Below are 13,569 nucleotides of genomic sequence, written 5' to 3' on the forward strand. Positions count from 1 at the left end.
AAAGAAAAGGAGCAAAGAATTAGACCTTAGAACTCACCTAGAACACAAAAATTTCTCCCTAAACTTTTCTCCTTCATCTACTCAATAGTTAAATTTTCCAAAATTAAAAAGTGTATTTTTAAAATATAATAAAGCACTAAAAAATGATGCTGGCACAAAAATAGCCTTGGCAGAACAATGGATTCCAGAATCATATCCAAGTACACCTGAGAATTTTGTAGCAAAGTAGTATTTCAACTCTGAGAGGAAAGGCCAAAGTAAAAGATAGTGAAAAAATCCACTAGCATTTTGGAACAAGATTAAGTTGGGGCTCTATCTTGATTCTTATACTAAAATTCATTCAAATAAAATGTAGATTTAAATATGAAAATATATGAAATCATAAAATGGAAGAAATCAGAAGGATTTCTGATAGAAGAAATCAGAAGAGCCTAAACATGATATAAAATCTAGACCGATATAAATTTAGCCATATGAAAATGAAAAAAGAATCAAGAAGTCAAAAGACAAACTGAATAAAATATGTTCAACACATTTGATAAAAGGCTAATTCCTTAATATATAAGAAACTTAGAAATTATTTTTTTTTAAAAAAGGACCCGTAAGCTGGTAAACATACACACACACACACACACACACACACACACACACACATAACAGAGACTGGTAGTTTCCAAAAAGAGAAGTACAGCTGCATAAGAAAATTTAATTGCTCTTATTCATAATTTGAGAAATGCAAATTAAAGCAATGAAATAAATATAAATGAAATATAAATCTTCATCTATTAGGTTGACAAAAGTAGAAAAGATTGATAATATCCCATGTTGATCAGGGTAGGGAAAAAATCTCAACCACTGTTAGTAGGAGTAAAAAAACTTATATTTTTTAGGGTAAGTGAGTAATATATCCAAATTTGAAACATGCTTATTCTCGGGCCCAGCCCTAATTTGCCCTACGGGCACATTTGCAGAAATGTTCTAGGATATACTATGTGTACAAGGGAAGTTCACTGCAGCACTGTTTGGAATAGTAGCAATGGAAAGCAATGTAACAAAAAGTCGGTAGAACCTAGATTAAGTAAGTTATTCTCCATCACTACAATGGACGGCTGGACAGCTGTTAATAAGAATGAGATACATGCATACATGTGAAAAGGTATCCTAATGTTAAATGAAAAATAAAAATACGTTTCAGAACAATATGCTGGTATAATCCATTTATGTAGAAAAAAGCAGATATGTACCTATGATTAGGTAGACATATGAATGCATAGAAAATGTTTAAAAAGACCACATACCATATGCCAAACTGGCTTTCTCTATAGGGAATGGAAATACTGGAGAAGGGAGCTTTTGTATTTTACACACTTTTGTGTGTTTTTTTCTAAATAAGCCTATATTTTTTACTTAAAATTTTAAAATATATTACAGAAAAATTGAATTTTAATTTTTATTTAATTTTGATTAATTTTTAAACTTCTATATTTACACACCCCATTTAAAAATTACTTTCAGGGATCCTTGGGTGGCGCAGCGGTTTGGCGCCTGCCTTTGGCCCAGGGCGCGATCCTGGAGACCCGGGATCGAATCCCACGTCGGGCTCCCGGTGCATGGAGCCTGCTTCTCCCTCTGCCTGTGTCTCTGCCTCTCTCTCTCTCTCTCTGTGAGACTATCATAAATAAATAAAAATTAAAAAAATAAAATTAAAAAAAAATTACTTTCAGTTTTTTTTTTATTCTGATTCACTTTAAAAAACAAAAAACAAACAAACAAAAAAACCAGGAAGCTTCTTTTTACCAACTTAAAAAACTTGGGAATTTTTTTCCACAGCCTAATAACCCCTTTGGGGTTTCGTAATTCACCTGGCCATGGTTCAAACCACAGTGAAGTTTCTTTGGGATCTCCTGCTGAGAAAGAATGGCCATCTGGTTGATAACCTTTAATTATTTTTGGATATGGATCCTAGAATAGAAAATTCAGTAATTGGATTGATTGCTCTAAGACAGTTTCACTACTTAAAAACACCCTTTGTTTAAACCACAGAAACTGTGGGAAGCCTGGGTGGCTCAGTGGTAGAGTGTCTGCCTTTGGCCCAGGGTGTGATCCTGGAGTCCTGGGATCAAGCCCCACATCAGGCTCCCTGCATTCCCCCTGCTTCTCCTCTGCCTGTGTCTCTGCCTCTCTCTCTCTGTGTCTCTCATAAATAAATAAAATCTTAAAAAAACAAAACAAAACATGGAAACTGGGGTAAATTGAAAGCACCGAATATTAGTTTTGCTTTAATTTTACACGTGGAATCATGTTTTCCTTTCTAAATAATTTGCCTAGTCTTTCCAGTTTAGCACGCCAGCAGATTTGGCTGTCTGTTGGATTTTGCTTCTAGACAAGGAGCAGATCTCAAGTGACTGTATGGGAGAAAATACCTCAAGTGACTTTATTCCTTTCAGTGTATTTTATTCCATCTGTCCTTTTACCTTTTTGTGCAGCAAGCAGCCATGCATCTCTCCCATGCAAGTAACTCTTTCCTCTTTCTTCTTGGTCTTCTTGTGTATGTGTCTGCACCTGTACCCAGAGACAACAGTTGGGAACAGCTGTGGAGATGGAAATTGCCCAGATGCTCGAGGAGAATTCAAGGATCCTCAAGTTTGGATATCAGTTTACCAAGCAAGGCCCTCGAACAAGGGTGGCAGCCGCCATCACAAAGAATAATGACCTGGGTAATGCAGCCCTAATGTGTGCCCTTAGCAATTAGAAGAGCATGACAACTGTTTATTTCTCCACTTCAGATACAATATTGCAGACATTCTCCTGGCCTTTGGTGTCAGCCCTGGATCAAAGGCACATTATTATATTATCCTGGGAATTCTCATCAATTTCCACAGTGTTTCAGTTTTATTGTAGCATTCTCTTAAGAACTGTTTGTTCTTTTTTTTCAGATAGTCTTTGATTTCTGCTTGTTTCCTTTATATATTTGGTTCTCCTTTGCTTACTACTTACATGTAATCACCCTATGTTATCTGCACCAGAAGATGGATGCAGTGATGTGGAAATTCCCAGTTCATTTAAGTTTGACCCCTGACCATGCTTTTGCACTTGGGTTCAAATACAGTTATGTCTGATACATTGGTGATTTTTGTGGAGCTATGTTATAAGGGTAAAACTTAGAAGTAGCTTTTTCAGTGAACTCCTCCTTCATTTTTCCTGCTGCCCACTCTTTGCTGAAGATCCATGACATTTCTTCCATTAGGATGGGAGGGAGGATATCCTGGTCCACCATAGCACAGAAGAATGGGACAGATTGGGAAAGCTTGGTCTGGGCACAGCTCAGTCACCTGAAGCTGCATGGCAAAAGGACACCCAGGAGCAGTCACTTGGCAAGCAGTCAGCCAGTAGCAGAACTCGGTCCCCAGTTTGAGGTTCAAGGACAGATTGCCAGACCTTGGACGGGAGAACTGGTCACAGTGTTCCACCAAGTAGAGTACTGGCCACTGGGAGGATTCAGATAGTAGATGAGAAAGAAACAAAGAGTTGGAACCCAAAGGGGGGTAGGTAGAGATTAGTGTCCATCTCCCTGCCCGGGCATGCTTAGCCAAGATGCTGAGACTCAGCTGAGGTATGTTGTATGGCCTCCAGCAGCTGGCCAGGCAGATGGCAGTGCTTGCTGCTGGGCTGTAGAGGATGAGGCTAAGGGAGCAACCCCACAAACTAGGCTTTGAAAGAGGGTAGAGGCCGTGGTCAGAAGGCACCTAGGAAAACTGCATAGAGTCCACAGCTGCACAACACGGAGACCAAAGAGAAAAGGGTAAAAAGAAGAGGCTTCAGGTAAATGGAGAAATAATCATGAGCCCAAGAGTGGCAGCGGTGGGCAAGAGCTTTTGTCTCATTTTCTGCAGGCTGGGCTATTTAGAGAGTTAGGGCAGGCCCACAGCAAGGGTATCTTTTGCCCAATCCAGGAAGGTTAGGGTAACCCTCTTCCTATCCACCAGACAGGCCTCCAGGTAGAGAGGTAGAAGGGGGAAATGGGTTACAGAAACTGGGAATGGGCAGTCAGGGCAATTTTTTTGATACAAATTCCCCACTTAAGGGAACCTTTGTGTCTGAGTTTGCCTGCCATCTGAATCACCCCTTCCTGGGGAATGATACTTGGCGGTTTATGTTTAATCAGGTTTAGAAACTTTGAACATTTGTTTGCAACTCCTTCTGGTCTTCAAGCCATAAACAGAATTCATAGATCATGAATGTCTCCTCCTCAGGAGTTAAAGGCAGCTGAGGGTCAAGTGGCACAGAGGCTGAGATGTGCATGGATAAGCGACCATGGAAATATTCAGAAGTTCACTGTTTTACGGGTCTATTCTGGTCCTTGTACTCCATAAAAATTTCTCACATTCAAGTTCCCAAATATCAGACATAACTTTCTTTAAAATGTAAATTCCACAAGTCACTAGTTTATTATATCCTTTCGATTTAAATCACTTATTGGGTAATGAGTATTGAAATTTAAGATAACTATATCCTTAAATGTGTGGGATTGCTAGCTCGTGTGATTAATGTTGTTTGTCTGGAAGTTAAGGACCATTCCTTCAATTTATTTATTTTCTTCCTTTTCTTTTGACTTACCTAGTTCGTAAAAAGCGAGTCGAAGGAGACCGAAGGTAAACTTTCACAGGAGGCGGCAAAGTTTCACCATGGTGGCCATTGAAAAATAAGCAAGCAAAAACTCTTCTCCTTCCCCATCAGGACCATTTTATCCAAGGTTATGCATTTCCGTTAACCACACAGCTAAAAGTTTAATTGTTGTGTTCTTTTTTTAGCACTACTTATTTATCTTGGGTTTTTAAATATATACAATCGTTTCATTTGCACATGGGCACCTCTGGCAACTTGCACCAGTGGACTTCAGCAGACCGTAGTGGGTAATAGCAGTCGAAAAATTATTTAACCACTTCCATATTGGATTCTCTGGCTCTCTTACGTGAATTTTTTTTTAATCATTGAACAGAATTTAGTATATAAGTGTATTTGTAACTGTTGATTATGATAGAGGCCTATCTCTGTTTACATGCATAGCTTTGAGTTAGGCTAAATACAGCAGAAGTATTCTTCTGACCACATAAGAAGTTAGTATTGCCAATCTTTCACTGGGGGAGAAAGCACAAATTCTCTCCTAGTTCCAGAAAAATCACTAAATGCACATGTCCCGCTGTTTGAAGATCAGTGGTGTCATCTTCATTGAAAGCAAGGTAGCATTATGATACTTTAACACAGCATCAGCAAATAAGTATGAAACAGTAACCTATGAATAGTCTTCAAAGCAGACTTATAGGCAGCAAAATTAATTACCACACCTACCTTTATTGATTATTCAACATAAATTCGATCTTTAACATGACTAACAGATAACTTTTTACAAAGCTGTTTTAAACTTTTCCGGATGCAATGGGAAATTTTTAAATTTTAATAAGAGGGTAGCTTTTAAAACAGTACATTCCTAAATAAAACAATAATAATTGCACCATAGCCAGAGTTGTCTGATACATATGATTACATCATTTTGGCAAATTTTAGAAGCATTTATTGCTTTATCTTTAGTGTGACAAGATCACAGAATAAAATGTGAATGTTCATTAATTATACAGACATTTGTCCACATGGCATGATCTATCCAGACCTTTGCAAACATCAAAAAAAGATGTGAATTATCACTTATCCAGATGTTTGTCATCTCAAGGACAAAGCCTGTGAAAGGACAGTTGAGATGATCTCATGGTTGTGTTCAGTAACTTTTCATCTAGCAGTGCAACAGTGTGATGGTAAGCTAAGGAAACACAGGCCTACAGCCTTTGGCTCAAGCTCACATGCCTTTGGTGACACTGCCTGAGGCTGTAGTTGGTGGCTCTTTGACACTGCCTCAGGCACCTCTTCCTCTCTCCCTTTCTCTTCTTTCTTCTCCCCTCCTTTCCTTCCAACTCTTTCTTTTTTCCTCTTTTGTCTGAAATTCTGAGCCTCGTAAAGGTGACATCCCATGTGCTGGTGACACCTGGAGCTAAAAAGATTGCTGACTCGAGCATAAGATGGGCCCAAGTCGGAATTTGTTTAATAATTGAGTGTTCCTGGGTTACTTGGTAGTAGTAAAACAAGTTAATGGGAAAACAATATGTGCATTATTCTAGTTAGCTTGTAAAACACATGGAATCTGGTTAGGAGAGATAGCCTTCATAAAATTGGACATTTACATATATTATAAGAACTCACACATGTATTTCTAAAATCCTTTGAAACATCTCATTTTCTTGACAAAATTTTATATCTTTTTGCGGGAATGAGCAAAATATGTTGATATATTTGGAATCCTAAAAATCCTTCAATTAGCTTTTGACTGTCTGTAAAAAACATAGTAAATACCATTTGATGATTTTCAGTTTGATTTTTTCCATCCCTTTTACTCATTTAGGTATGATATGTTGGAGCCAATTCATACAGGCTTACCAACTATTAAATTTTCAAGAATTTTGCAAACTCGTTGTTAAATACAGCCATTATTAAAAATTGAATGGCATGCAGTTATAATTAAATTATTTTAAAAACAAAAGTAATATTCAAAAATCTGTTTTAATTGGCTTTGCTCTTGAGGTTATTTAGATTTCTTGTGTCTATATGACAGAAATGCTATATAATGAGGTGCTATTGTGCATCTCTTCCCAACTCAGAAGTTCAGAACTCCTTGTTGGTGTTTGAACTTGACTATGAACTTGAACTATGGAAATTAACAAATGTTACAAATCAGGACGTTTTCCCCGCTAGGTTGCAGGTTGATAAACATTCATCAGCACACCACAGGGTAGAATGTACACAATTCTTTTTCTGTATCATATATTTAGGTTACCATATTGCCAAAGGGAAGAACCTTTCTCTTAAGTGTCTTTCTCCTATCCCTTTAGATTTGTTGCAGATATATTATAAGTGCTGAGTCCCTGAAATGCCCTTCAAGCAAGACTTTTTCCTTTCTTTCTTCATTCACTCTCTTTCTTGCCTTCACCTCTACAAAATCCTGTATCCTACAGTGTCCCCCATAGCCCCAATGCCTGGGGGCTAAAGCAGTTCCTGACAAACTGACAGAAAGCAAGAAAAAAATGTCAGAATTTGATGGTGACTATGCTGTGGTTGTTGATAGTATTAAAGCAAAATAGTGGGCTATTGACAAAATTTAGCCCTCTTTTTAGCTTGTGAAATAGTTTGATCACACGTAATAGAGTTTATAAAATCAAATATTTATTACTAATTGGTTTACCAACATTACTTGTGTTTTTAAAGTCGCTTGTAAGGTGACATTTCCATGAGTATTCACATATTAAAGATAATTATTAGAAAATAAACTTATATTTGGGGAACCCTATAAATCATTGAATTAACCCAGGACTTCATTTCCCCATTTCCAAAGTGTGTAAGTAGAAGCTTTTTCATAATCCTGCACATAATTAATCCCTTACCGTCAATCATGGTGGGGCATAATGTATATAAAATATTTTTATATGTATGCATTTTGCCAAATACTACGCTGAGATATTTGGCAACATCTGGACAACTGATTGAAGGGAGATAATCTCTCCCCAGACCACCTCCTTTCCCCTTTTAGACTTGTACAGGCTCATGCTAGTGCCAGATCACTCATCAGAATTTGCAGGCTCATATCACCAGCACCCATCACAGCATATATGGAAGATGACTTTTTAGGAAAGAGTTTTGGAAGTCTGGAGATCATATAATTAATCCAGCACTACATTCCCCATCTGCCTGAAGTGTATAATGGAAGTTTTATCCTTATTAACATGATTAAATTCCTTCTTTTCATCTTGGTAGGGCATAATGTAAATAAATGTGTGTGTGTGTGTGTGTGTGTGTGTGTGTGTGTGATGTGTGGCCAAATATCTCATACTCTAATGAGGTATGTGACTTCATCTGGACCACTGGTTGAAGGGAGATGCTCTCTCCCCAGCTCCATTTTCCTACTCCCTTCTAGCATTGCTGCCAGCCCAGGTTCAATGTGAATCAGTCCCTGGACTTTGCAGCTTAGATCATCAAATTTCACAGCAGGTATAGAAGACCACTCTTAGGGAATAATTATTAGAAGCCTGGAAATAACTTTATTGTTCCAGCACCAAAACTCCTTATATGCCTAAAGTGTAAGTGGAAGCACTTTCATCTTCATCAACATGATTAAGCCCCTTCCTTCCATCTCGGTAGGGTAAATTGTATATAAATATTTTGTACATAAAGATCACCAAATACTGTAAGTGGTATTTGGCTAAAGCTGGACGACTGATTGAAGGGAGATGCTGTCTCCCGGTCCCTCTTTCCTTACCCCTCTTGGAGCTGCTGCGGGCCTCTGTTAGAGAATCACTAGCCTGAAGGGGCACGCACAAGCTCACCCATCTTAGAGTATTAGTTCATCTTACAATAAAAGCCCATCTCCATTTAAAAACTCAGAAATCATCCCAATGCCTATACTCCTCAGAACAATTTCCTTAAGGGAAGCTTGGTACACCAAACCAAAAGAACAGCTGCTTCTCTTCTAGACAGAAATGTGGCCCCTGGCAGGTCACCAGCATTAGGGAAACCAGTGTGCTCTGAAGAACTACCATGAAAAAAAAAAAAATTACCATGAGAACATTTCAGACACTCAAACTTGAAACTGGCATTAAGTATCAGCATGCTTTAAACGTAAGATAGCCCTTTAAATTTACAAGAGTTTGCATATACTTCCTTTTTTCAGGGATATGATGTCCTTAGCCCTCTCACAGGCAGTGTAAAGGAGACAGAGGAGAAGTATAAGAACTCTGGCTTAATACAATTTGATATGTGTTTCTGGATCTTGGGGTAGAGTACCTTTTTGCAAAATGGATACATACCATCTTTTGTTTAGTTCAGGTATTGATAGCAATAGTGGAAGTGAGTGGAGCGGGGGGCAGTAAGTTGTGAATACTGGGTTCTGTGGTGTGTTACCTCTACTGAGTTGGAATTGTTTCTGGTATCAGATTTTAAGTCATGATCCTGAAGCTTCCTTTCACTTTTCCACTAATGATGCAATCATAGCTATTTTCACTTTAATGAGCAGAGAATGAAAAAGGAATGTTTTAGCTCTGCCTTCCAGCAGCAGGTTCCACTTACTGTTCCTCACTTCACATATCCCTGCCACTTACCAGACTATCCTCAAAGCTAAAGGATTGGGACACATGCAAAGGCAAGGTGTGAGAATGCTTGGCCCCATCAGGCTGAGCCCTCTGGATTAAAGTCACATGATTAGGCCTCCCGGCAACAAGCTTAGAAGAAAAGAATGCCCAGAACCTCAAGATGTATATTTGTTGTTCTCTTGCTCCCAACTCTAGATTAGATAGAATTTTGTTTTTGTGGTTCAGAAGTTAAGTGAAGGGGCTGAGTGCGGTGGGGAGGAAGATGGAAATTAAAGATCTTTTTTTGCCTAAAGGGAGAAGTAAACCCTGCTCAGCTCACCACCTTCCCATCTGCCTATAACAAAAATAATTAAACATCCAGTAAATGGATGAAGGAAGTATTTGAAATTTGTAACCTGGCTCTGGGTACTTTTCTAGGAAGGCCATACACTTACCGGAAGTTATTTGAGTTTTGTGATGCATCATTGACTTGGGAGAGGGTGAAGGAGACCACACTTTTCTCTGACATCTTCCATGGTAGTCATTTTCAGCACACTGGCTCTGCTAGTTGGTATGGTGGAAGGGCACCATACTAACAGACTCGGAGGCTGACTCCTAATCCCATCACCAACACTTAGCAGGTATATGATCATGGGCAATTCATTCAATTGCCTGACAATTATAGACTACATAGGGGGAAGAGCACTGGATTTGGAGTCAAGAAACCTGGACACTTGGCTCCACACTTTCTTAGCTGGGTGACTTTGGGGCAAGCCACTTAGTCTCTCAAGCCTAAGATTCTTCAGCTATATTATAATGGGAATAATATCTTCACTAACTACCTCACAGAGTTGTGGTGAGAAAATAATCAGATAATGGGATGAAAACACTATACTGGAAAGGGCTATACAAAGTGGGAGATCATTTTCATCATCTATTCACTAATGTTTTCCACTGCCTCTTAAATATGTTTTATTTTCTTCTGACCATTGAGTATGAGCAATCACAGCATGGGTATGACATAGGGAACTGGAATTGAAATTATTTCATTTTTAATACAGAGACGGGAGAGGTAGTTGATGGATGGGTGGGTGTTATGTACCAGTGATGTGTATGGTAGAGCATTTTCCTGAGTCATCTTGACAGTACCCTAGGACATGGTCAGGACTCTTGCAGTGTGTCTAAGGCTGGACACAAGTGGAAGAGCAAAAGGTGATTAAGAATTGAGGGGAGGGCCTGGGGCACTGCTACCTTCCTGCCAGGCTCTGTCACCATAATGGTAGGCTATGACTTGAGGTGTGACAGGAGACCTAGGAGAGAATATTGTCCGTAAGGCCCTAGCAGCTGCATCATAGGCTCAAACCCTGATGGGGAAGGGGAGAAAGTGTCACCTGTGAGATCAGCTCTCCCAGGCAGCAACTGCCTTGTTATCACCAGCAACCTTTGCCCCAGTCAGTATTTTTTGTGCTAAGAAAGATATTGAAACATGGCCTCACAGGACTTTCATAAGCATGTGAAGGCAGGGACTGTCTCATAAATCTTTGTGTCTTCAGTAGCATCTAGTGAGGTGCTTTGTATATAACAGGTGCTTCATAAACACCCCACAAGAATTATACTTCATTTGTCATCATATAATATTTGGAAAACAGTACTGATTTGGATACCAACTGTGTGTGACTTTGGGTAAGACTTTCCATCTCTCTTGTCTTCATTTCATCTGTAAAATGAAATGAGTGGATTAGATGCTCTCTAGGTTCCTCCCAGCTCCCAAGCATTACAATAATCCTGTGATTCTGAAGTTTCTATTGCCTCTGAGCATGCCTGAGTAATGCCTCCATTGCAGCTCCATCTCTCTTGAGAAGGTTTTGTCCAGAGGAAGAGGTCTGAACACTCCACAGACAGTTATCTATTCCTCTTCAGCAGGTTTTACTGCTTCAGAATAGTTCTGGAGGAGCAACCTATTCTGAAAGGAAGTTTTAAAATTTATAATATTTTATCTGCAAAATTGGTGGAGGAGAATAGGAAGAAATGCAAAGAAAGAAACAGCACAGTAAACACAGCATGTTTTTAATAGGCTTTTACTTAAAGTGTGTGTGTGTGTGTGTGTGTGAGTGAGTGTGTGTTTCTGAGCACATATTGACTGGATAACAGAAGCCAATCAGAAATACACTGTGCAATTGAGAGAAGCTGGCCCAGGACTTAAAATTTCCCATGGATAATCTAAATGCGAATAGATAGGAATTGGCCATATGGTGAAATGAGTTGAATAGAAAATGTGCTTTTTAAGGAAATTTTATTTTAGTACCAAACATTGCCAGTGACAATCTTTAGTTAAATTATTCTGACCTAAGATTCTTATCTCTGCCATTTTGGTTTTAAAAACTCCACTATATTCATGGTATAATATTTATATTTTAATTAAGTCTTTATCTTAATTCTGTTTCATCTACTCAAGGAAAACAAGCAGCATTTTTCATTGCATTTAAAAATGTAAAATACTTGCATGCCACCAGTTGTAATATCTTACCAGTTTGAATGCCTGTAATGTGTGACCTTATGTGTACCTGTATTGTTTTTGAAGAAAACAAAGGAAGTAATACTTTGTAAACTGTTTAAACCTATATGGGCAACATTTATTTGGCTAAGCAGTTATCAAAAAATTCACATAATTTCATTTTTCGTTTTGAAACTTTTCAAAGGTAGACATTTATTCACTAAGGAATTAAAGACTAATTTGCCTTTAAATGTGAACTGGACATTGTGGGAAATAAGTGTGTGATAAAGCAAAATGTATGAAGTGTGAAATCCTTTTACCCTCATAATTAATAAGAATTCCAGTTGACACAAATAGGTGCAATGTTTGACCCTTTGGAATTAGCCAGCCAGATGTAACACTAAGGTAAATGTATACTGTTTTAATTCATCAAGATCTTTCTGCTTTCAAAGATATAATGTATTCACTTATGTCTGGAATAAAGTTTCCAAGTGTAAATGTACAGAACATTAGGAATTAATAAACTTTCCTTTTAAAATGAAAGCAAAGATTGATTTAAGCTAGCAAATTTTTAGACACGTCTTTTTTAAATGAATGTTTGGCACCATGTTCTCATATTAGATAAGTACATTTGCAGAAAGGACTATAAAGTGTCCTTATTATGAAGAAGATAAGAAGTAGACAACAAGAAGTAGCTAGAGGGAGAAAGAACTCATTATTAAAACAAATATGCATGTATGTGGCTAAATAGTTAAAAATTGTTAAAATAAATGGGAGCAGGAATATAGATAATCCCAATGGGTTCATTGTTTTACGTTGATTTTTTTATGTTAACTGTGGGTTTAGATTTTTTTTAATCTTCACTGGGATTGATAACACAGAACTCTAAAAATAATGACATTATATTGTAAAGATTTGCCCTAGAAAAAACAAAACAAAACAAAACAAAAAAACTATTTTTCCTGCTGTCCTGCCAAATTCTGCCTTGTTATTTAGACTGAGGGGAAAGTCCAAGAAGAAGCACAGAAGGCTGATGTCTAATTTTTGTATCTGCTGTTGCATACCTTCTTGTGCACAAGGAAATGTGGTAATTATTTTGTTTAAAGGGTTCCTTCGGGGCAGCCCCGGTGGCTTAGCGGTTTAGCGCCGCCTTCAGCCCAGGGCGTGATCCTGGAGACCCGGGACTGAGTCCCACATCGGGCTCCCTGCACGGAGCCTGCTTCTCCCTCTGCCTGTGTCTCTGCCTCTCTCTCTCTCTCTCTCTCCTCTGTCTCAAATAAATAAAATCTTTGAAAAAAAAAAAGGTTCCTTCAGGTTCTGGGGCTGTAATGAATAGGAACTACAAATATGTACTTTGACATCAGACATGCCTAGTTCAAATCTCACCTGTTAGTTATGTAAATTTCTGTTATTTCTTAGCCTCAGTTTCTTCACCTGTAAAATAGGAATCAGAATCATATTTGACAGTAGGGACAGTGGTACCGTTATGTGTAAAATGTGTAATTAATGTGTAAAACACTTAGGACAGTGCCTGACATGTAGAAGGCACTCAGGTATTACTATCCTAAACTGTGACTTAAATAAATATCCGTGGATATTAATGCAAATAAAGTTGTCCGTTTTATGCTGACAGTGTCAGAAATTTAAGCAGGACCATATCTTATTTTTGTGTTTCTACTGTCCGTTCCTTCTGGCAAACAAGCCCTCCCTCATCACTCCAGTAATTGAATATAAACAAGATAGAGCTGACTCAGGGGTTGCTTATGACATGCTCTCATTTAGCTCTGCTTCCTGTGACTTCCTTGTTGTTTTGTTTGTACCTGCTTTGCTTTCTGGGTACCTTCCTTTGCATTTGGTAGTCAAGCTCTAGGAGCAACTCCTTGACTTTTGGGTCTGTTTTGTGCTTGA

At 38.3% G+C, this 13,569-nt stretch overlaps 1 protein-coding gene across 2 annotated transcripts in view; it reads left to right on the forward strand.

The window, feature by feature from the left end:
- Positions 1–13,308, forward strand: part of TMOD2 (tropomodulin 2) — a 76,332-nt gene extending 63,024 nt beyond the window's left edge. For both annotated transcript variants that reach the window (XM_072808522.1, XM_072808523.1), the window contains exons 9-10: positions 2,573–2,717; positions 4,622–13,308. In XM_072808522.1, coding sequence (XP_072664623.1) covers positions 2,573–2,717; positions 4,622–4,656 — 180 coding nt within the window. In that variant the 3' untranslated portion in view covers positions 4,657–13,308. The remainder of the gene's footprint in view (positions 1–2,572; positions 2,718–4,621) is intronic.
- Positions 13,309–13,569: the final 261 nt, after the last annotated feature.

Source organism: Canis lupus, chromosome 32 (genome assembly GCF_048164855.1).
Source record: "Canis lupus baileyi chromosome 32, mCanLup2.hap1, whole genome shotgun sequence".
Taxonomy (NCBI): domain Eukaryota; kingdom Metazoa; phylum Chordata; class Mammalia; order Carnivora; family Canidae; genus Canis; species Canis lupus.